General features: G+C 40.4%; 1 protein-coding gene and 2 non-coding genes across 3 annotated transcripts in view; 2 read left to right on the plus strand and 1 right to left on the minus strand.

The window, feature by feature from the left end:
- Positions 1-945: 945 nt before the first annotated feature.
- Positions 946-1018, minus strand: TRNAR-UCG (transfer RNA arginine (anticodon UCG)). The gene has a single exon. It is a non-coding gene; the product is annotated as a tRNA-Arg (tRNA).
- An 843-nt stretch (positions 1019-1861) lies between these two features.
- Positions 1862-1933, plus strand: TRNAM-CAU (transfer RNA methionine (anticodon CAU)). Its single transcript has one exon. It is a non-coding gene; the product is annotated as a tRNA-Met (tRNA).
- An 11001-nt stretch (positions 1934-12934) lies between these two features.
- PSAP (prosaposin) overlaps positions 12935-20396 on the plus strand; it is a 32641-nt gene continuing 25179 nt past the window's right edge. The window contains exon 1 of the mRNA XM_051982194.1: positions 12935-13132. Within this exon, the coding sequence (XP_051838154.1) occupies positions 13090-13132 (43 nt within the window). The 5' untranslated portion in view covers positions 12935-13089. The remainder of the gene's footprint in view (positions 13133-20396) is intronic.

The following is a 20396-nucleotide window of genomic DNA, read 5'->3' on the forward strand; positions in this document are numbered from 1 at the left end:
CCTTCAGTTCATATCTGATCTTCGCCCTTTAAACTGTGTCATCCTGGGAGAATTACTTAATATCAGCCTTCCTGTTTGTTTTTTAAATTATAATGACACTTAGTTTCCAGGGTTGTCAAAGATCAAATGACATTAAAAAAAATACTTAAAGAGCTATATAAATGCAAGCTATTATTATTATTGTTTTCTTTTTCATTAAAATGGGAGTTCCTTGAGGTCAGGGACTATTTTTAGCCTTTGTTTGCATCTCTAGAATTTGGTCCAGTACTTGGCACATAATAAGAAATTAACAAATGCTTGTTTATTGACTAATCGGTGCCCTGTGGACCAGACTGATGGAGCATCGTCTGGGATGGTGAGAAAGAGAAGTGAGGGTTGTATCACTCTCAAAACCATGCAATTCAATTTCAGCTCAAAACTTAGTGAAATAACTCCCCTTTGTTTGGAAGAATCAGAGTATCCTGAGGACCAGGACAGGCTAGGGGAAGCAGCCCCAGGTTGCAGTACACTCATTTATCCGGAATTCTCCATTATATAACTGTGTTCTGGCCTCCCAGATTGGAAGCTACAAAGATTTTATCTTTAAAAAAAGAAAGAAAGAAAGAAAGCAGCAGTGAGTAATATTAGACTTCCGAAGTACTTGTGGATCAGATGTTGGAAAAAATGGAAATTTCCTGTCTCGAGGGATCAGGACTGGAAGCCTTAGAAAAAAAGTCTTTTCCTTTGAAAAAAGGTTTTCAGAACCATGAGCGCCTCCCACCCCACCCCTTATCTCTAGCTCACGTGGCTGTTAACGGCTTCTGCCCGGTGAGTTAAGAAACGGTCCAAAGACCGAAGAAAAAAGGGGCCTTTAATTTCCAGCAGGCTTTTCCCAATTCCCGGCTCCGCTCTGGGAATCAGGTAAGGAACTGAAATTAACCATCCAAAAAAATTTTTGAAAAAGTGCAACCACGAAGGGATTCGAACCCTCAATCTTCTGATCCGAAGTCAGACGCCTTATCCATTAGGCCACGTGGTCGCTATGAGAACAAGGGCTGCTTGAGACTTTGAAAATACTACAAAGCCTTTTTTTTTTTTTTTTTTTTTGACTGCGGATGCTGAGAAATAATGAAGGTGAATGCGCGAAATTGAAGCCACAGACACGGACCGTCTCCTTAGAAACACATACTGGCTTCTAGCAGGGAACCCTTTCGAGGTCCGCCTTACCAGAACCACAAACCACGGCGTCCGCAGCCAGGCTCTGGGAGGCGGGCAGGCTGTTCTTCAGCCAGCCCCCCCACGCAGAAACGCCCGCACCTGCTGCCACCTTTTCACATGTGGGCCATTGCACAACAGCGTGTGCTATCCAACCCTGCCTCGGACCCGGTACCAGCTGTGCCGTCCGGCCACCTTCCCCGTCTGAGCGGATACACACACATCCGAGCAGACAAATAAATCCTGACTTATTATCTTGCACACAGCAAGCCCTTAATAAATGCTTGTTGATTCATTGATTGGTTAGAGGAGATCTGACATCTATTGACCATTAAATTTTCTCCTATTTGGTCCTGCCCGTTCTATCCAAGAACTAGGGGAGGAGTCTGTGAGCCAAGGAGCAAAATTAAGAAAGTCCAATGGGGAAGCAGGTGCAGAGCTCAAAACTTGAGCCCCTCACCATGGCCCAGCTCCGGGTCATCCCTGGAAGCGCTAACATTTGGGCCACACGTGTTCCCTTTTTCCGCTAGCGCAGTGGGAAAAGGAAGACCTCGGGGGAGGGAGTTTCTCCGGCTGCTTCCCACCTAAGCCCAGACAATAGATTGTTTCCCGGAGGCTAAGTGGAGAATCAGTGATAGGGGCGTATTCAAAGTGCGTCTCCTCGTTGAGCAGAGTGGCGCAGCGGAAGCGTGCTGGGCCCATAACCCAGAGGTCGGTGGATCGAAACCACCCTCTGCTACGTGAATTTTGAAAAATCGAGACACATTTGTTTAAATGATCCTCTCGTCAAATTAGAAGGAACTAGAAAGCTCGTAGGTGGAAAGGGAAAAAATAAGCCTGTGCAGCTGCGGAACTTTGCAGGTGGCCCAGTCCTCCTCGCCGGTTTCTTCTCCAGGCAGTTCCCCCGCGGCTTGGTGGAGTGGAACCTCGAAACCTCCCCCTCTGTTACAGAGCAGCTGCAAGCGCTTTCCCTGCAAAACGCAGATTCAATTTAAAATTATTGATTAAAGGCACGCTTTATTCCCAGGTCAGAGGCTGACAATTACATCCCCTAATCAAGTCAACAAGCATTTTTCACAGTAAGGTTTTGTTTCTTATGTTATTATTTACTAAAATAGAATAATTAAAAAAAAAAAAAGCTTTTACAATATCAGAGGCATTCTTGGGATGAGTGGGCATAATCTTAGACTATTATAAAGGGGTGGCCAGTAACTCCTTGCTTCTCCAGTCCTGGGAGGCGTCCAAATGCTTTCTCTCTTCATATTTGCACTCAAATCTTTATTGCAAGGACTAGTTTTCCTTTTTTTTTTTTTTTTTTAAGCTTTTTCCTTATTAATCATATTGTGAAAGAAACATCAGAAAAGGGAAAAAAGTGAGATACCCCTCCCTCCAAGCAAAAAAAAAAAAAAAAAAAAAAATGAAAATAGTATGCTTCCATCTTCATTCAGTCCCAAAGACGTTCCTTTTCTGGATACAGATGGCTATTCCATCCCAAATCTATTAGCAATTGTCTTGGATTACTGTGCGGCTGAAAAGACTTAAGTCTATCATAGATCTTCACATAATCTTGCTGTTACTGTGTACAATGTTCCCCTGGTTCTGCTCACTTCACTTAACATTAGTGCATGTCATGAAGTCAGCTTGCTAATTTTTTTTAATACCAGCTTTTTATTTTTCCAAACATATGCAAAGATAGTTTTCAACATTCACCTTTGTGAAATGTGTTGCAAAATTTTCTCCCTTCCCCTCTCCCCCCTTCTTTAGATAGCAAGCCATCCAATATAGATTAAATATGTGAAACTCAACATATTTCCATATTCATCACGCTGAGCAAGAAAAATCAGGTTAAAAGAGAAAAAAAAAAACAAGCAAAAATCAACAACTAAAAAAGATGAAAACGCTATGCTTTGATCCACTTACATTCTCTGTCTAGAGGATGGCTCTTTCCATCATAAGTCTATTGGAATTGCCTAGAATCACCCCAATATTGAAAAGAGCCCATTTTCCATCACGTTGTGTACAGTGTTCTCTTGGTTCTGCTCACTTCATTCGGCATCAGTTCATGTAAGTCATTTCAGGCTTTTCTGAAATCAGCCTTATAAATCAGTTTCTTATAAAACAATAAAATTCCATTACATTCATATATACCATAACTTATTCAGCCATTCCCCAGTCCTTTGGGCATTTACTCAGTTTTCCGTGGGGACTAGTTTTCTTGAGTTTACAGTGGGCTTTTTTTTTCCAAGCTTCTTCTAGTGTCTAGTGATTGTCTCCTGTATCAGGGTCTGCCTGAAGAGTGTCTCCCTCAATTCTACCTCCAAGCTTTTCTGAATTGTCTCTAAAGGTGCCTCAGAGAGATGAGATAGAAATCCCCTCCTTCTCTGGTGATTGGGCCTTTTTCTATTGGCTCCTACCAGCCGTACCTTAGGAATGATTGTCAAATTATCTTTTCAGTCAGTAAATGAACCTTTCATTTCAGCAGAAATATAAGTCGCTGCCCTTTTTCAGGGAATCATTGGGTGTGAATACCTGCTTCATAGAGGAAGGCAGCTTCCTGTCTGATACTGAACCCCCTAAATACATGGGAGAACAGAGCTTTTCATTCACTAATGATGGATTAGAAATGAAATTGTCTGGCAGCTCTTCTCCAGAACTTTTCTGAATCCTATGATGAAAGAAAGATCAGGGTAGAAAGTCAAAGATGTTTGGTGGGTTTTTTGTGTTTGCTTTTGTACAAAGCTTCCATTTTTGTTTTCCATCTTGTTTTGTTTATCAACTTGAGGAAGCTAATCTTATTAGAGGGAGAAGGGGGACTTCTTTGGCTTAAAATATGTTCAGGAAATGAGAATTATGGATGAATATATATTTTTAAAAACAGGTTTAATATATATCAGATTGCTTGCCATCTAGGGGAGAGAGTGGGAGGAAAGGGGGGTGGATTTTGGAACACAAGGTTTTGTAAGGGTCAGTGTTGAAAAATTATCCATACGTTTTGAAAATAAAAGACTTTAATAAAAAACATAGTATATTAATTTAAAAATTATGGTTGAATCTAATATCAGATTGATATGGTTGCTTTTAAACTCCACCTGTCACTGATTTTCTATTGTAGCCCATTCATCCAGCTCAATGAGATTTTCCTGATGTTGATTTCCCAATCAGCTTAAATTGTTTCAGTAGTCTTGGAACAACTCTATGCTTGTAGAGGCCCCTAGGTTATGTCATTTTGAGGAAACCTCCTTCGAAGAGTATGGAAAACAGTCAAAGCAGCATCCCTTCCTGGGTTTTCCTGAATCCAGGGCCCCAGCTCTCACTCTACACAACATGGGGAATCTTTGACTTAAGCCCCACATTATCTCCTTCTTAAGAATGGTAAAATCCTGACCAAGCCGAGGCCTGGGGATAAACTGTCCCACTTTCACCAGTTTCAACCTCACTTTGAAATAATAAATAGTTCACAATGCCACACCCAACCTCAGAACTTCTGAGGTCATCCAAAACCTTTTGCTATCACTATTGATCCCTGTTCTTAAACTGGCTGTTTTTCAGAAAGGAGCCCCCACATCTGCCCCTGTTTCCCTTTTGTCTTTCTTTGGGCACAGGGGAACAATATCTTTTGTGGCTATTTAGTTTCACTTCAGATGAATTTGAATTTCACTTCACTTGCCCATTAAAAAAATCTTAACATAGCTCTCTCATCAATCCTTTGCAGTCTACAGTTCTGAGTTCTTTAGAAAAACTGGGCCTTTTACTTCAAAAAAGCCCTCAGCGAGAAAACCTTTTTCCAGAACGCCTTCCTTCCTCTTCCCCCTGCTTTGTCAATTCTCTTACATAACAAGCTAATCTTAGAAAACCTCACACAGATGAACACAAATGGAACAGAAAGCCAAAAATTGAGATTAAAAACAACTTTCTTTCTTTGCTTTAATCTCACTTAATTTACTCACTTTCTCTGACAACGAGGATCCTTTTGACACAGCTCAGCCTGAAAAGGTTAAGAATAGGACCTCAAGGTCCTCTTGGGCAGTCCCACACACCTTTATACTTTAATTTACTTAATTAAAAATTTTATTTTTATTTTCCCCATATATGTAAACTATTATTTTTTCAGTTTATACATGTATATTCATTTTTTTTCCATATTTATATTGGGAGAGAAAAATCAGAATAAAATGGAAAAAACATGAAAAAAAAATAAGTGAAAATACTATGTTTCCATATAGATGATTTGGATGGTAGTTTCCAGCCAAAGTTTATTGGGATTTCGTTGAATCATTTAACCATCGAGAAGAACCATTTCTATTATAGTTGATCACTGTACAATCCTGTACAATGCCCAGAATTCATTATTAAAATACTGTGGTCCTGTAAGAAATTCAGAATACACTGCTAGTGCTTTTGGGGCTCACCAGTAATTGGTGATAATATTTTGAATTTCCCAATTGATCTCTTACTAGGTATACAGATTTTCTTTTTCTCATTCCCACATAGTTTAGTGGAAAGGATCTTTTTTCAATTAGGCATGTCTACCTTATGATAGCCTCTTTGTGAGAATGAAAATTAGGGGAAAAAAAAGTGACAACACAAACTTAACAACAGACATATAGCCACATGTATACTTACCATAGAAAATGTACTTACTGGTAAAAGGGAGAGTCAGATCATGGTCAGAGTCCTAAGGGAGAACTCTCCTTGTGGAGAAACTCTTCATGTGAATTCATTTGAGAGGGGCTCCTTCTTAAAAATCTAGAGTGAAAATGCTCTGATTCCTTCCTTGTTAACCATAACTGTGATGATTAAAAAGTTTTGAGAGACATAGTTTCTGGATAATTTAATAATTTTATTAATAAAACCAGCAAGGTTTTTTTTTTTTACATTTTTAATCATTTTTATTGAAGTCTTTTATTTTCAAACCATATGCAAGAATAATTTTTTTCAACAATGACCCTTGAAAAACTTTGTGTTCTAATTTTTCCTCACTCCTTCCTCTCCCCCTCTCCCCTAGATGACATGTAATCCAATATATGTTAAATATGGTAAAAAAATAATAATAATAATAAGTTAAATCCAGTATAGGAATGCATGTTTATACAATTATCTTGCAGCACAAGAAAAATCAGATAAAAAATTTTAAAAAAATGAAAAAATGAGAAAGAAAATAAAATTCAAGCAAACCACAACAAAAAGAATAAAAATGCTGTGTTATGATCCACATTCAGCTCTCACTGTCCTCTCTCTGGGTGTAGATGGCTCTCTTCATCACAAGACCATTGGAACTGGCCTGAATCATCTCATTGTTGAAAAGATGATCAATTCTGACCATTTATCAATTGGAGAATGGCTTGAATTCTTATAAATTTGAGTCAATTCTCTATATATTTTAGAAATGAGGCCTTTATCAGAACTCTTGAATATAAAAATGTTTTCCCATTTTATTGCTTCCCTTCTAATTTTGTCTGCATTAGTTTTGTTTGCACAAAACCTTTTTAACTTAATATAATCAAAATTACCTATTTTTGTTCAATAATGATCTCTAACTCTTCTGTGGTGACCCGCAAGTTATTAATAAAAGGATGATCCTTTGGACATCTCTCAGACCAATGGTCAACAAGCATTTATTACAAGTACCTGCTTTGGCACCACAGACAGTTAAATGCTGGGAAGACAAAAACAATTCCTGCTCACAAGGAGTTCACAGTCTACATTTGAAATCTGTTCTTTGTCTATTTGTCTTGGATGAAATAATGTGGAAAATAAAAGAATATTTTTTGAGTCACATCTGTAGAGATCTCTTGTGATCTGTAGTGTCTGGGAAAGGAGTCCACAGGTCTGAACAGACTTTGTTGGCTTTTCACTTGACACAATTTCTTCTGGTAGTGCTCATTCACACACAAACCCATTTCCTCATCCCCAGTGGCTCCCTGGCCCTGAGGTCAAAGGACAATGACATTGAGAGATTTCAGAATGGAAAACAAGACCAGAGTGCCTTAGTCAGGTACTTTCAGGGCCACCTAGGATACCTGATGCTATGTCAGACAGCTGTTTTATGGGGAAGCATGGTTCTCAAGAGTATACCCACTTTTTCCCCTTCCCTGTTGAGACATATCTCCACTCTTCAGATTCCTGGGGGTGCTGGTAACAAGTCTAAGGACCATAAGAACCATGGAATGCTGGTCAAGTTGGGATATTTTGGAGGTGAAATGGTTAGATATCTGGATTTTGAATCCAGGAATTTCAGACTTTGTAAAAACTAAATAAATACATAATACCCATCCCAGCCCCTTTTTCATTTAAAGAAATATTTATATCTTTCAGGCAAGATACCTCATAGAAATGGATGAGGGGATTGTTGACTTAATTTGTCATGAGTCGGAAATAGGGGAATTCAAGAACACGTGTTTGCAAGGGAAAGTGTGATCTCTGGCCATTCAGTGGAAAGTTTTGATTAAGCAATTCTGGAGGAATTTGACTAGGTTTGTTTCTCCAAAAAACTCGTTCCTTTGAAACAGTGAAAAAAGTGTTAGCAGAAAAAAGCTATATGGTACCAGGTCAAAAAGGGATGTAAATTTTCTTCCTTTTATGATTCCTTCCTCCCAATATCTATATATTTTAATTAGTTCTTTATCAGTTATATTCTCTCTTGTGCACTGGTATACATAATATTAGAAAAGCTTATTGTTGAGACTAGATGACGATCAATCCTGATGGATGTGGTTCTCTTCAACAAAGAGATGATTCAAACGAGTTCCAATTATTCAGTAATGAAGAGAGCCATATATATCCAGAGAGAGAAACGTGGGAACGAGTGTGGACCACAACATAGCATTTCCACTCTTTTTGTTGTTGGTTGCTTACATTTTGTTTTCTTTCTCAGTTTTTTTTTCTTCTTGATCCAATTTTTCTTGTGCAGCAAGATAACTGTATAAATATGTATACATATGTTGGATTTAACATATATTTTAACATATTTAACATGTATTGGACTACCTGCCATCTATGGAAGGGGGTGGGGGAAGGAGGGGAAAATTTGGAACAGAAGGCTTTGCAAGGATCAATGTTGAAAAATTACCTATGCATATGTTTTATATATATATATATCATAAATAAAAAGCTTTAGTCTAAAAGAAAAAGAAAAAAGAAAAGCTTATTGTTGGTATTTTCCAATGTGCTGCCTTTTTACATAATAGATTTGGAGAATTTACTCAGTAATAGAATAGCATGGGAATAATTATAATGATAGCTGACATTTATAAGTTGTATCTGAGCCACACTCTCCCCCAAAGCTCCTCAGGGTTCAAGGGTCAACATCCCTTCAAAACCATATCTCAAGAGCCCCCACCAGTGTGTACAATTTTTAAACACAAAACCAAAGGACACTTTGGTTCAGTGTAGAAAATCTTTAATCAAACAGTTTAAAAAAAAAGTGACACTGAAGATTCTTCTCCATAAATATTAGCATAAAGTTCAGTGTTTGTGGCCAGGGCAATTTGAGGTCTTAAGTTGATAGTCAATAAACATTTATTAAGCACCGACTATATGCCAACTTCTGTACCAATTATTTCAGCTCAGTTACTTTTCTACTTCCATCACTGCTATTGCTTTCCTGAAGAGCCACTCCCTGTAAACTGTGCAAATTAGGGGAGAGCAACAGCAGCAGAGATGACAAAGAATGGCATAGACAGCTGTGCTACAGTGGGCCTAGTAAGTAAATAATAAGGGACTCAGTTCAGGTAAGGGCAGGGTTGTAGAGTCATAAGGTCATGGAACCTCTCCTATTTCAGCTTGGTCAGAGGCAGAAGAGTGGTTTCTGGACAGCTGCTTGGAGGGACTCTCCCATCTTCCCCGTCTTGGTTTTCTGGTGAAAAGTCCTAATTATAGCTCTGTATTTAATCATTAGAACTGAAAGGGGTTTCAGAGATCCCAGATATTCATTTTTCAGATAAGCCAAACTAAAACCCCTAGAAATATTTGCCCAATGTTCTGCAGAATTTCAAACCCAAATCCCTTTCCAAATCCAGTCCTCTTTCTGATATACCATTGCAGGGTCTTCACCAGGGGTGTGCCGGTATTTTAACAACCTGTTGGAGAGGAGGGGAGTGGGAAAGTACTTCTGACACATTTTAAAGTTTGTTCTGCATCATTAACAGTATTAACATAATGAATATTTTCTCTATCATCTTAAGTCTAGACAATCAATAAAGCAATAGACTCAATCCTGATTTTTAGGGTTTGATGATTTCTAAGGTATAAATCCTCATCCTGGAAATTTAACAATTGACCCTGATAGGCAATAAGAATGGGATACATTATACCACTGAACTTTGTCAACTTCTCTGAACTCAGTTCCCTCCACAGCCCATTTCATCCCCCTGCAAAGTAAACTATTGGTTCTATAGATCCAATATTTTTTTTTTCCCCAATAGTATTTTATTTTTCCAAATACATGTAAACATACTTTTCAGCACTCATTTTTTGTAAAACTTTGTGTTACAAATTGTTCTCCCATCCTTATCTCCCTCTTCCCCAAGACAGTAAGCAATCTGATATAGGTTAAATATATGTAATTCTTTTTTTTTTTTAACTTTATTTTGAAGTTTTTTATTTTCAAAACATATGTAAGGATACTTTTTCAACATTGACTCTTGTAAAACCTGTTGTTCTAATTTCCCCTTTCCCCCATTCCCTCCTCTAGATGCCAAGTAATCCAATATATGTTAAATATTGTAAAAATATATCCAATATAGGCATACATATTTATACAATTATATTGCTTGGTATATTTCCATATTTGTTATGTTGTGCAAGCAAAATCAGATCAAAAGGGAAAAACCTTGAGAAAAAAAAAAACAAGTAAACAAACAACAACAAAAAGGTGAAAATATTATGCTTGATCCACATTCAATCTCCATAGCTCTCTCTCTGGATACAGATGACATCTGTCCCAAGATAGGCTCAAGATTTTTTTTTTTTAATTTCCAATTTGAATTTATTTTTTAAAAACAATAGCTTTTTATTTTTAAAATATATGCAAAGATAGTTTTCAACATTGATCCTTACAAAATCTTGTGTTCCAAATTTTTCTCCTTCCCTTCTTCCACCCCTTCCCCTAGACTGCAATTAAACCAATATATGTTAAGCATGTACATTTCTTCTACTTATATTTCTACATTTATCATGCTGCACAAGAAAAATTTAATCAAAAAGGAAAAAAAATGAGAAAAAAACAACAACAAAAAGCAAGCAAACAACAAAAAATGTGAAAAAACTATGTTGTGATTCACATTCAATCCCCATAGTCCTCTTTCTGGATGCAGATGGCTCTCTCCATCACAAGTCTATTAGGATTGGCCTGAATCACCTCATTGTTGAAAAGAGCTGCATCCATCACATAATCTTGTTGTTGCTGTGAACAAAGATCTCTTGGTTCTGCTCATTTCACTTAGTATAACTTCATGTAAGTCTCTCCAGGCCTCTCTGAAATCATCCTGCTGGTCATTTCTTACAGAACAATAAAATTCCATAACATTCATATACCACAATTTATTCAGCCATTCTCCAATTGATGGGCATCCACGCAGTTTCCAGTTTCTGGCCACTACAAACAGGGCTGCCACAAACATTTCTGCACATGGGAGTCCCTTTCCCTTCTTTAAGATCTCTTTGGGATATAAGCCCAGGAGAGACGCTCCTGGATCAAAGGGTGTGTCCAATTTCATAGACCCTTGGGCATAGCTCCAAATTGCTCTCCAGAATGGCTGATTACTTCACAACTCCTCCAACAATGTATCAGTGTCCCAGTTTTCCCAGATCCTCTCCAACAGTTATCATTATCTTTTCCTGTCCTATTAGCTAATCTGAGAGGTGTATAGTGCTATCTCAGAGTTGTATTAATTTGCATTTCTCTGATCAATAGGGAGTTAGAGCATTCTTTTATGTGATTAGAAATGGTTTTAATTTCGGTGTCTGAAAGTTTGGACTCATGATCTTAAGGAAGATAACAGGAGGAGTGATTTATTCAGAAAATCTTAGCTGCATTGCATTTTAACCATTGCTATAGTACACTTGGCTTGGGAAGTCCCCTGTCTGTTCCTATGACTGTTTTTTAGTTTGTCATCTCTAATCTGACTTAGTCTTTATATGACAGTCACAGTCCCCTAAAGTCCCCTTTCCCCTTTCCTTTTCCTTTGGTTTAAACCAAATTCCACAGTATTACTAAACTCATAGTTCACTACTGACTCAAAAATCACTTCCTCATTTCAGCCAGCCCTTCCTCATCTAGCTTCTGCCAGTGGGAAGTGAAAAGCCAGCCCTGTGACCAAAACTTTGCATGGAGGAGGCATGCCTTGGCATGGAGGAGAGGGGAAGAGATCCCACTTCTGATTTAGTTTTTTTGTGTTGTGTTTAAGAATAAGCTGCTCGTTGTTTTGGAAAGGGCTCAGAAAATACTTTATAAATGTCAGTTATTATCGTTATTGATATTAGTCCTGGCTGTGTGACTTTGGGCAAACCACTTCTCCCCTTTTCCCCCTATTGTAAAATGAGGGGATTGAACGAGAAAAACAAAAAATAATGGCTTATTATCTGTTGGCCGTGTGATTCCAGGTTTGTGTGCTCCCATGAAGAAGCTAGATCTTTTCCCTTAAACTCTGAAAAGAATGATCTATTTTATAGAGGAGAATAGAGAGAAAAAAATCACTTAGGAGAATGAAGGAACGGAAGTGGGTCAGTAGGCATAATCCAAGTACTGTACCAGTACTCCATAAGATGTAAAGAGAACCAGAGAAAAGTCTCCAGAACTTTGAATAGACCCGAGGCAAGGATCTACACAGGATGGGAAATTGTGGATGGATTTGCAATTGTTATGATTGCTCATATTGATGAAATAGTGGATTGGTTCATTCTGAGAGGGGAATAATTTTCTTTTTAGATCTTTTTTAAAAAAGGAAAACCTACATACTCTACTTTAGGCTTGGAGAAATATAGGAACGCTGTCTTTGGGAACCGGCTTCTCTTTATAGCGATTTCTGATGCTGATATTCAGTTAAGGAGAAGTAGAGGAGCTAACCTTATTTCTGACACTTGGGCAGATTATGTAATCATGATCAAAACTGCTTACTTCTCAGGACTCCAAGACACCTCTTTAAGAAAAGAACTTGGGGGGAGGTTTCCCACCATGCAAGGGCTGCAATTAAGGAAGGGTAGATAATTGAGCTGGCATTTACGCAGCAGAAACTTTGCAATTATTTGCAATAAATAACTCGGGAAGGTAGGTGCTGTTATTATCGCCGGTTTACAGTTGAGGAAATTGAAGCAGAACGCGGTTAAGTGACATTCCCAGGGCCATCGAGCTGATAAATGTCCAAGATCCTGACCTCTGACCTTCCTGACTCCAGGGCCAGCGCTCAGTCTATGCACTAACTGGAGCTAGCTTCAAATGTCAGTTACATAATTCCAGTTCTTACCAAGGGCAAGTCCTGGGGATTTCTTGGTCCAGGATTGAGAGGGGGGAACGTTTTAGCAAGAACATGAGCAGTTTTTTAAAGGGGATTGCATTTAGCAACTTCACTAGGAGTCTGAGGATTCAAAAACAGAGGTTCCAAGGCATCTCCTCCTCCCCTCCCCGCTTCTATTATTTTCATCTTTCTTTCCCATGCGCCCCTCCCCCAGTCTTTTCCTCCCCTTTTCCGCCCTCGACTCCTCCCTCCTCCGCTCCGCGGAGGTTCGCGCAGGCGCTCTGGAGTTGCTGAGTCAATCTCAGGCGGGAGGACGGGGGCGGAGGCGAGAAACGTGCCCGGACTGCGTCTGCGCAATACGCAGCTCTGGGTGCGCCGGGGTTTAAGCCGCGGCGGATCAGCTGATTCCCCGCATTGCAGATCGGCGGTGTCCACGGGAGACATGTTGTGTGCTCTGCTCCTCTTGCCCAGCCTTCTGGGCGCGGGTAAGCCAGCTAGGGGCACGCGGAGGGGATCGTCTCGAGGCCGCAGCGGCTCCCACCCCCTCCCGCTCCTCGGCTGGTTCGGGTCCGGGCTGGAGGAGCGCTCTGCGCAAGCGCCGCTCTCACCCCGCGGCCGGAGAGGTGGGGGGGGGAGGGGGCCGGGCGCGGGCAGGTACTGCCCCGCCGCCGGCCCCTGGGGAAGCTGGCTTCCTTGGTCCTCCGGGGATCTCCCAGCTTGACCCAGCCTCTGCTTCCTTGGGCGGGGAGCGTGGCGGATGTGGGGGGCAACAGGTGCAGGGGCGGTGGGAGAAAGGGGAGTGCATCCGGGCCTTGCAATGACGATTCTCCGCCTGAGGCGTGGGGTCCTGGGTGTCGGAGCCGCTCCTCCTAGAAGCCTGCCATCCCTTCGAGGACCAGTGACCTTCCCCCTGTCCTTCAGGTGCCCTAGGTCACCATCCCAGCCTGCGGGACTGCTTCCAGCCCACTCCTACCCACTGGCCTTCTCTTGTACATTGTACCCCGCCGGGACATTTTCTAGGCTTAATAGGCATTTCTTAGTCGCCGTCCCCATGTAGGGCACTGCATCCCTTAACGCAGCCAGATTGGGAGCCGTCCGTGCGGACTAGGGAGGGCTCTGTCTCCTGCGGAGATTGGGTTCCTTCAGTCCCGAGCCGGAGGCCCTGCACACCCCAGGCGCATGTTAAATGGTGATTGCATGGTCGGATGGGGACTCGAGGGTTGCCAACGTCAGAAGCTTTCCTTCTGCGTCTTGGTACAGCCACAGTTGTACATAACCCGGCATCCTTTCTGCAATCAGTCCTTCCCCAATCTGCTCTTGACTCCGGGCCTGGCTCGGGACCAGCAGCCTGAGCTGTATTTGTAGGTGGTTTCAGGCTCGGTGAGAGACGGGAAGATAGAAATTTACATGGAGCTTTGCATTCTCTTCCCCAACTATGAACTGCTGACTCATTTGATGGGCTCCGGGATTGCAGCACCTCTGGGATTTTGGCTTGCTACTTTGTTTCAGGGGAGAGGTAAAGGCCCGGAAGTTTGTGTGCAGGACACTTACTCTTCCTACTTGATGGAGTTTTCCCTGAACAGTACGATTATTTGTTGAACTCTGCAGTACAAGTGTCTCTTGAGATAGAGAGTCCTAGCGAAGAGCTCATAAGATCCTTAGCACCTTTTAGCCACTTTGAGCAAACTTAGATTTGATGGGCCCCTAGGGTAAAAATGTCAGGAAAAGTGGACCTTTCTTTTCTAAAACAGGCTTCCAGCATCCCAGGTCATTGTGATGGGGGAAAACTGGAAATGTGGAAATACATTATCTGAGATTCAATTCAGACAATTCGGTGCCTAGTGTACCATGTCCACAATAGAAAGATAGAAGAATGAATTTGGATGCTAGGTGGTTCCTCGGATGGCGAATCAGCCTTGAAATTTAGGACAGGAGTTAAAATTCAGCCTCAGACAGTTATTAACTGCTTAAACTTGGACAATTGCCTCAAAAAAAAATTGACTAATACGAGTCTCCTTTGGTGGAATTTATGGTGCCTTAATGGAATTTATAATCTAGTGAAATGTGGTTATTGGATAAAATTGCCCATGTGAGATTATCAGAGCTTTTTTTTTTTTTAAGCTCCTTAAAAGAGGTAAGTAAAATTGTTTAGATCAGTTCATTTCTTTTTGATAACTAGCATGAATTTTTTGAAATAAAAGTTTAGTTCATTTGTTTCTGGCCCTTTGTGACCCCTTTTGGAGTTAAAGATGAGGAAACTGAGATAAACTGGGTTAAGTTACTTGCCCAGGGTCACATAGCTAGTCAATGTCAGGACAGATTTGAGTCATCCTGCTCTGTCCATTGAGCCACCTCAGTATTCCATAGTAGCACGCTGTAAGTATATGCTATTTGAAAACAAATGGGAAGACTGTTATTGGGAGTTAGTAATCATCTAACTTGTTCCTTTATTCCCTCTTAGCCACAGGGTTAGAAAATGGAGAACATGGCTGGAGATTTTGATAGTAAATCTTGAGCTAGAAGAAAATGGATTTAAGCTAGAAGAAAATGGATTTAATATGATGGCGATGGCTTTGATATAAAGATTTTGTACATATGATGTGATCGACTCCAGAAGGAAAAGTCGCCTTCATTCACCATTCCTTGGAAAATCTTAGCTCTTGTCCTCCCTACATAGCTTATTTCTACATAACAATAAGATAAGGGCCCTCTGTCCTGGAAGCCACAGAACTTTTGCTCTACCTAATAATTCTTCCATGAGGACCCTCACATGGATATGATCTTTATCTTTAAAAAAAATACTTTTCCGTAGTAGTTTGGGGGTTAAATTAAAATAGATTATAAGCTCCTTGATTGAATTTGGGGATTGTCTTGCTCCTTTTTGCGGTTTTTTAAAAGCTGGCTGTATGCATTTAATTAATGTTAATTGATTGAGATGTGGCCATCATTGGTTGGAACATTCCATTAAGCCAAAGGAATGATGTCATTTCTTTTCCATTGTGGATAAAGGGGATCTCCTTGGCTTCTCTCAGGGTTAAATTCATGGGTATGTGGTATAGTACTTAATAGAGAATTCTGGCTTGCCATAACTTTTCTTTTAACTTTGAGAACGTAGGGCTTGGGACACATGAAGTGACATTGCTTTTATCGTGTCCATAAGGGAGAAGCTGGCATCCGAGTTGGGTCTTAAAGGATGTAGGTAGAAATACCCAGGTGAGAGGGGGAGGGAGGACATTTCAGGCATAGTTGATGAGCAGAGGAACTTAGGTGGGAGATTAGCAAGAGGGAGGGAGCCAGTTGGGCTAGAAAAGTCTATGGCATTAATTAGTGACATAAACCTGGAAAGATGGGGTGGAGTGCCTTGAGTGTAGGCAAAGAGTTTGCATTTTACTAAGTTTTGGCAATCGATTCTTCTGCCCTTGATCAGATAGATCTCTGCAGTAAGAAAACTGTTCTGGTGGCGCTAGAAAGGATTACAACAGTATATGGACAAAGGGCAGAGAGCACAGATAGGAAGACCTGTGGTGCTGGTTCCGAACTGGAGGTGGGAATGAGGGCCCACCAAGATTCATCCTAAAGGAAGGACACAGTGAGAGGAGTGGGAACGTGGGACCATCAAGATTAATCCTTGGCCAGGAGTCTTGGGAATCTAGAAAAAGACTAATGGAAGAGAATTGGGTGGGAATGGGCTTAAGAATTGATATATTGATTCAGAGGTGTAGAAGAGTTAATTTAAACCCGAGGACTTCAACTTGGGAGATTGGGGGGAGTGGTGGTACCTGAAGCTTGATTTGGAATGGTGATCTAGCTGAATTTGAGGGAGAAGTAGGCCTGAGGGGGGAAGATAAACTCAGCTGAGCCAGCCCCTGGTGTAAGATAAGTGCGGCTGCAGACAGGTTTCCATTACTAGGGAGACATGGTGATGAAAGTCTTCTGTAGACAGAAGGGATTGAGACCAGAGACTGAAGTTGGCTGGTGAGGGCATATATACAGAGCAACAAGGACCATGGAGAGCACCTTGTGGGAACCTCCATCTTGGTGGGAACCTCCATCTTGGTCGGAACAAGACAGGGCAGCTTTTTCTGGAATAGTTCCTGAAGCCAAGGAAAAAAAAAATTGCCAGAAGGAAAGGTGACTAGCTGTGCCAAATACCTCAGAAGTTGACAATGGAGAAGAGGAAGAACCTCTTTATGTGGTCTGCAGCGGGGTAGGAAGCCAGCTTGCAAGGGATTCAAGAAGAAGGTGGAAGATGAAGTGTAGGTATGGGGTAGATGAGTTTGTTTTGTGAAATTCGTTAGTAAAGTAGAGAAGAGAATAGCCAGACTTGGTGTAAGACTTGAGGAAAAAGCCTGGTAAATGAGGAGGAGCCCTGGCAAGTCACCTGTTACAGGTGACTGGGAGTGTGATGGCTGGAGCTTGGTCCTCTGAGCAAGGAGTGATTGAGCTTAATAAAGCTGTGTCTGTATTTTCTGAAGATGCAGACGCATCAAATGACACATGATCATCTTTTACAGCCAAGCTCCAGTTTGTATGATACACGTGGAATCAATTTAATCCTAACAATCGTGATGATTTTTTTCCTTGTCTGAATCTAATTTCATTGTAGGCAGCTTCCATCAGAGCAGACAAGTATCTAGTTTTTGAGAATTGATTGAGACACTGAGAAGTTTAAGGACTTGTCACTGAAGTCCCTAAAGCACAGTTAGGATTTGAACTCGGGCTTCTATTCCTATGTCACTTTAGAATTGAAAGGTCACATGACTGTACTGTTTAAGTGGGAGAGGTCCCACTCCAGTCCTTGCCTTTTTGTCCTAGAGGCTACTAGAGTTAATTTCGGAGAGATTTTAGATTTTAGTTCCATTTAGATCTTTAGTAAATTCAGAATCATACTCTCAAAGGGAAGTCAGATTATATTTTCCCTGTAAAAGAAAATTAACGAACAACTAATGAGAACAGAGTATATAGAGCAGGAGAGGCTTGTACGTGAAATTTAGTCTATTCTGTACAATTTGTTTTTCAAGTGTGTAAGAAATTTGAGATGGTATTCTATTTTAGTTTAAGTATAATTGCCATTTTTGTCATATTGGCTCTGCCCACCCATGGGCAATTAATTTCCTCCAGTTATTTAAATCTGACTTTAATTTTATAAAAAAGGCTTTATAGTTACATTTGTATAATTCTTGAGTTTGTACTAGCAGATATACTCTAGTATTTTGTATTGTCTATGGTTATTTTGAGTGAAATGTCTTTACTATCTCAGCAGGACTTATGCTGATTTATGTAGATTTATTTTATATCCTGCTACTTTGCTAAAATTATTTATTAATTGTTTTTTGTTGCCTTTGGATTTTCCAAGCATATTGTCATCTCTGTGAAGAGATGATTTCATTTCCTTATTGTCCATTCTGATTTCTTTGTTTCTGTTTCTTATTGCTATTGCTAGCATTTCTACTACAGTATTGAATAATATCGATAATAATGGGCACCCTTATTTCACGCCTGATCTTATTGGTAAGGTTTTTTGTTTATCCCCATTAAAAATCTTGTCAGTGGTTTTAGGTAAATGATTGATTTTAAGAAAGAAGCCTTTTTTGCTTCTGTTGAGGTAATCGTATGATTTTTGTTTTTTTTTGTTATAATGAGTTGTTATAATAATGTTTTTTTGTTATAATATAAACAGTTTTCCTAATACTGAACCAGTCCTGTATTCCTGGTATAAATTCTACTTGGTTACAGTGTATAATTTGTATTTTTGCATCTTATGTTCATTAGTAAAATTGATGTCGATAGTTTTCTGTTTTTGTTCTTGCTGGTTTAGGTATAAATATCATTTGTTTCCTAAAAGGAATTTGGCAGAATTCTTTATTATTGCAAATAATTTATTCAGTATTGAAATGAAATGATCTTCAAATGTTTGGTAGAATTTGCTAGTATGTCCATCTACTCCTAATGTATGAAAGTTCATTTATGACCTGTTCACTTTCTTTTTTAAAATAGGTTTATTTAGATCTTCCAACTTGCTCTTCTCAAAGCTGTTCTGTTTGATTTCTTATGGCCTTTAGTTTTTCTCAGCATTTCAAAAGCAAGTTTCAATGATCTTACTTTCTTTTGTACCCCTATCATATCTCTTCACCCACCCACCTCCTAACCAGTGGAGAAAAAGCAGAATAGCCTTTGTAACCATGATGCAATCAAACAAAACAAGCAAATTTCCCCATTGCAGGCTCTCTCATTCTACAACTGATGTCCACCTCTATGATGAGATGGGTCACATCCATCATCTGTCCTCTGGAATCGGAGGAGAGGTTGCGTTGTTTAGCTTGTCTTTACAGTGTTAGAATAGTAATGTTTTTGCTTGTTTCACTTTTCATCAATTCATGTACATCTTCCCTGGCTTCCCCCAGATCATCCTTTTTGTCATTTCTACCAATGCAATAAAATTTCATTATTGATGGGTGGTGCTGCTGTGCCATCTAATTGACTGGAGTCAGTACAGGCAGGCTGAATGGAACGTTGCGCTTATCAAAAAATAGACCTTTAGAGCTAACGGCCACATTGAGCTCATTGACTGTAATTCATGGTGTCTTCTCTCAGTGGATACCGGCCAGGCCTTCTTGTGAGAGTACTCTTTGGGGCATCTGGATCGGTGTTCCCAGATGAGTATGTCTGAGGAGGCTTTGAAGCTTATCTCCGTTTTTGTCACCTGACTAATGCTGATTATCAGATGTTTTTGTTGGATTGGAGAATAATATGGCTGAGTGGACTAATTGAAGAGATTGTGCTATGAGTTATTAATTATAAATCTGTTCCGCTTTTTACTTAGAGGTCTTATGAAAATAATATTTTCCCTTCCATTCCTTTCAGTAGTCACTAGGCCTATCATTTATCCCCCTTGTATTCATAAGAAGTCAGGGTAAAATTTATCCTCCCGTCCCAGTTACCTTTCTCCATCTTGACAAGCAGGTAATATGAATCTATATAAAGTAACATTCAAAAGTTCTGTGTATACTTGTGTGTCTGTCCCCTAGGGTCTAACTTGTTTCAAATTGGCAGGGACTTCCTTAAGTCTTAAATGCTCTGGTTAAACATAACTCATTGTTACAGATGAGGAAACTGAGGCCCAGAGCTAAAGTGATAGTGATGGGCACAAGAGCATTTAACAAATGCCTACTGAGTGCCAGGGACTGTTGGGATCCAAAGTCAGCAATGAAACGGTTCCAGCTTTCAGCTTATTCTGTTGGAACAAAAAAACAATTTGTATATAACCACAAAGTTTGCCAGCCCAGGTTTCCTGACTGAAGATCCAGTTCTTTCTGTGCTGCCATGCCGGCTGCCTGTCCTGCAGCCATTGCCTGAACATTTGTCCCCTTGCCAGCATCACTGAGGCCTCTGAAGACCTCCAGGGACTGGAGCCTCTTGTTTATAAAGCATCCCGTTCCCTTTGGAGTGTTTCTTGCAAGGAATTTTTTATAAGTTTCTTAAAACTGGCCTCTGAGGCTTGTGCCACACTGTTTGAAATGTGCAGTCAGTGAAAACTGTCCCCTGCCCCGCACCTGCCTGTGAGAGGACAGAAGAGGGAGGTTAAAACTTGGGCCAGAGAGCAAAAGGGACGGAGGTGAGGGCTGAGCCTTTGATCCCTTCAGTGTGGCTGTTGTTGCCGATGTGCCAGGGGACAGGAAGGCAGGGCCAGCTCTTGGCTCCTGCCTGCCACAGATCTTCAGGGTCTGACTCTTTGTTCCGGCAGGGGTC

Source organism: Antechinus flavipes, chromosome 2 (genome assembly GCF_016432865.1).
Source record: "Antechinus flavipes isolate AdamAnt ecotype Samford, QLD, Australia chromosome 2, AdamAnt_v2, whole genome shotgun sequence".
NCBI lineage: Eukaryota > Metazoa > Chordata > Mammalia > Dasyuromorphia > Dasyuridae > Antechinus > Antechinus flavipes.